The 3,019-nt window shown below is 43.0% G+C and overlaps 1 protein-coding gene across 1 annotated transcript; it reads left to right on the top strand.

Moving 5' to 3' along the window:
- On the top strand, positions 1 to 954 carry LOC132027119 (olfactory receptor 1F1-like). The gene has a single exon (XM_059415895.1). It carries the CDS (start codon positions 1 to 3, stop codon positions 952 to 954), a length of 954 nt encoding a protein of 317 aa, XP_059271878.1.
- Positions 955 to 3,019: the final 2,065 nt, after the last annotated feature.

Below are 3,019 nucleotides of genomic sequence, written 5' to 3'. Positions count from 1 at the left end.
ATGAGAGGGGCCAACCAGTCGAGCGTCTCTGAGTTCCTCCTCCTCGGGCTTTCCAGGCAGCCCCAGCAGCAGCAGCTCCTCTTTGTGCTCTTCCTGAGCATGTACCTTGCCACAGTCCTGGGAAACCTGCTCATCCTCCTGGCCGTCGGCCTGGACTCCCGCCTGCACATCCCCATGTACTTCTTCCTCAGCAACCTGTCCTTCGTGGACATCTGCTTCACCTCCACCACTGTCCCCAAGATGCTGGCCAACCACATACTCGGGACTCAGACCATCTCCTTTTCTGGGTGTCTCACACAAATGTATTTTCTCTTTGAGCTTGCTGACATGGATAATTTCCTCCTGGCTGTGATGGCCTATGACCGCTTTGTAGCCATATGCCACCCCTTACACTACTCAACAAAGATGACCCCCCAGCTCTGTGGCCTGCTGGTAGTGGGATCATGGGTCATCGCCAACCTGAATGCTCTGTTGCATACCCTGCTGATGGCTCAACTCTCCTTCTGTGCAGACAATGCCATCCCCCACTATTTCTGTGATGTGACGCCCCTCCTGAAACTCTCCTGCTCTGACACATACCTCAATGAGATGATGATTCTGACCGAGGGTTCTCTGATCATGATCACTCCATTTATTTGCATCCTGGCTTCTTATGTCCGTATTACCTGTGCTATCCTGAGAGTCCCATCCACAAAGGGGAGATGTAAAGCCTTCTTCACCTGTGGTTCCCACCTGGCTGTGGTTTCTCTCTTCTATGGCACCATCATTGCTGTGTATTTCAACCCTTTGTCCTCCCACTTAGCTGACACAGATACAGCAGCTGCTGTGATGTACACAGTGGTGACCCCCATGCTGAACCCCTTCATCTACAGCCTGAGGAACAGGGACATAAAAGGGGCTCTTGGAAAGGTGGTTACTATGACATTTTTTCTACTTCGTAATGCAATGGGCTAAGAAAATCTTGGAAGGAACTAATTTCTAAGAAGATCATATTTGCTTTTTCTATTGTGCAAAACTTAGCTGTTGTCATTTTTAAGAAAATCATTCTAATTTCTGTCTTGGGAGTGATCAAACTTAATATCACAGCTTCAGATTAAAGATGAACATAGAGATCCTTTTACCAAATAACCTGTTAGAGCTGTCAGTGCCCTCCAGCCAAAACCCACTAGGAGCATATATGTCTTGTTGAGTAATTATGGTTTATTAGGCTCACAAGGGAGAATACATACCATGGGGAGTAGTGAGGCATCTTAGTAGACAGGACGTACTAAAAAGACTTGAGTTTGTGTGAGGTGAGTTTAGTGAGGACTTAAGGAATTGCATCTGTGCTCTGGATTACAGGTGTCACATAGTAGTGATGATGCCAGTTGAGTATCTAAAAATATTTTTTCTAGGAGTGGGGCCTGGGTTGCTTAGTTGTTTAAGCGTCTGACTCTTGATTTCCACTCAGGTCATGATCTCGAGGCTATGAGATGGAGCCTCGCATTGGCCTCTGTGCTCCATGAAGAATCTGCTTGGAAGTCTCTCTCCCTCTACACCTTCCTCCGCCCTGCCCCCTCCCCCTGGCCCACACTCTCAGTCTCTCTCTAAAAAATAAATTAAAATTAAAAAATCTTTATCTAGGGGAGGGAAGACTAGACTAAGGCCAAAGCTGTGATTGGCAAAGAAGTAGCAGTGACTTTGGTCATTTTTATGGCTTGGACTGTGTTCATGTTTTGGTGTTCAGACACGATTGCAGAATAGTCCCTTTTTGTCTTCTGCCATAACAGTCGTAGAGTAGCCTCATGTGGTACTGACATGCTCTGTGTTCATCAGGAGAGCACCGACACCGAGCTGTGAGTGCCAGGAATGTCAGGGCTTTCAGGGCTGATTTCTCTTTCTCGCAACAGAGACACAGAAATAACACATCTTGCTGCCTCCAGCAAGTTGGTGTTGGGGCTGGAAGTGGAAGGGTTCATTTAGGGCTCCAGGAAGACCCAAGTTTGCCATGCATTCAAGCTAATTATTTTTTATCTTCCTATCTGAGCTTACTGAGTCACACGCCATTACAACAGGAATATGGGTAAGTTAAACAAAAAATATCTTCCACAATCTCAGCCATGTCAATCAGCTGCATCTTTTTTCCCACCCTGCCTTCAATTTATCTCAGTGCAGAGATATTTTACATAGTTACTAATTTATTTCCTGATTTTTCACTATAATTTTATAATAAACCTTTGCTAAATTGCTATAGAGTCTCCACAATTTTTTTTTTTTTACTGTACTTATATATTTCCATCAAGTTGTTCTAGGAAAATATGCTACCTAATAATTCTGTTTCCAAAATCAAACATAAGAGAAATATACTATTTAACAGGGGCGCCTGGGTGGCTCAGTGGGTTAAGTCTCTGCCTTCCGCTCAGATCATGGTCTCAGGGTCCTGGGATGGAGCTCTCTGCTCAGCAGGGAGCCTGCTTCCCCGCCCCCCCTCTGCCTGCCTCTGTGCCTGCTTGTGATCTCTCTGTCAAATAAACAAAATATTTTAAAAAAACAGTATAACAAATTTATTTTGAAAATGACTGCAGAACATAAAAATCTGACCAATATTTGAAACTGGTTAAAATATCACTGGACAGGATGCTCTGGGTTTTAAGGAATATAGAGCAAAATAGTGCAGTTTCCCTTAATTTCAGAGAGATAGGGAAAATGACATCTTGTAGAAAACTGAGAGAATTCAGAATCAGAGGATGTTTCTGAGTTTAACGTGTGATTTTTATATTTGTCATGTTTGTGTATTGATATGCTTGCCTAATGGACGAAATGGTAACATTTCAATTTTTCATCTGTATATCCAAGAATTCTTCATAATATGGTAGAAAGTACCCATTCCTTGAAATTTTGAAAGAAATCACCAGCTTTTGTGTCATGTATTTTGGCGCTCTCTTGATAGGAGCATATATGTTTATAATTATATTTATTCCTGTTTTATCCTTTTATCGATACAAAATTTATGGGTATAGAATTGTTGATAATGTTAACC

This window comes from Mustela nigripes, chromosome 11 (assembly GCF_022355385.1).
Source record: "Mustela nigripes isolate SB6536 chromosome 11, MUSNIG.SB6536, whole genome shotgun sequence".
Taxonomy (NCBI): domain Eukaryota; kingdom Metazoa; phylum Chordata; class Mammalia; order Carnivora; family Mustelidae; genus Mustela; species Mustela nigripes.
This window is presented reverse-complemented; position numbering and strand designations above follow the sequence as displayed.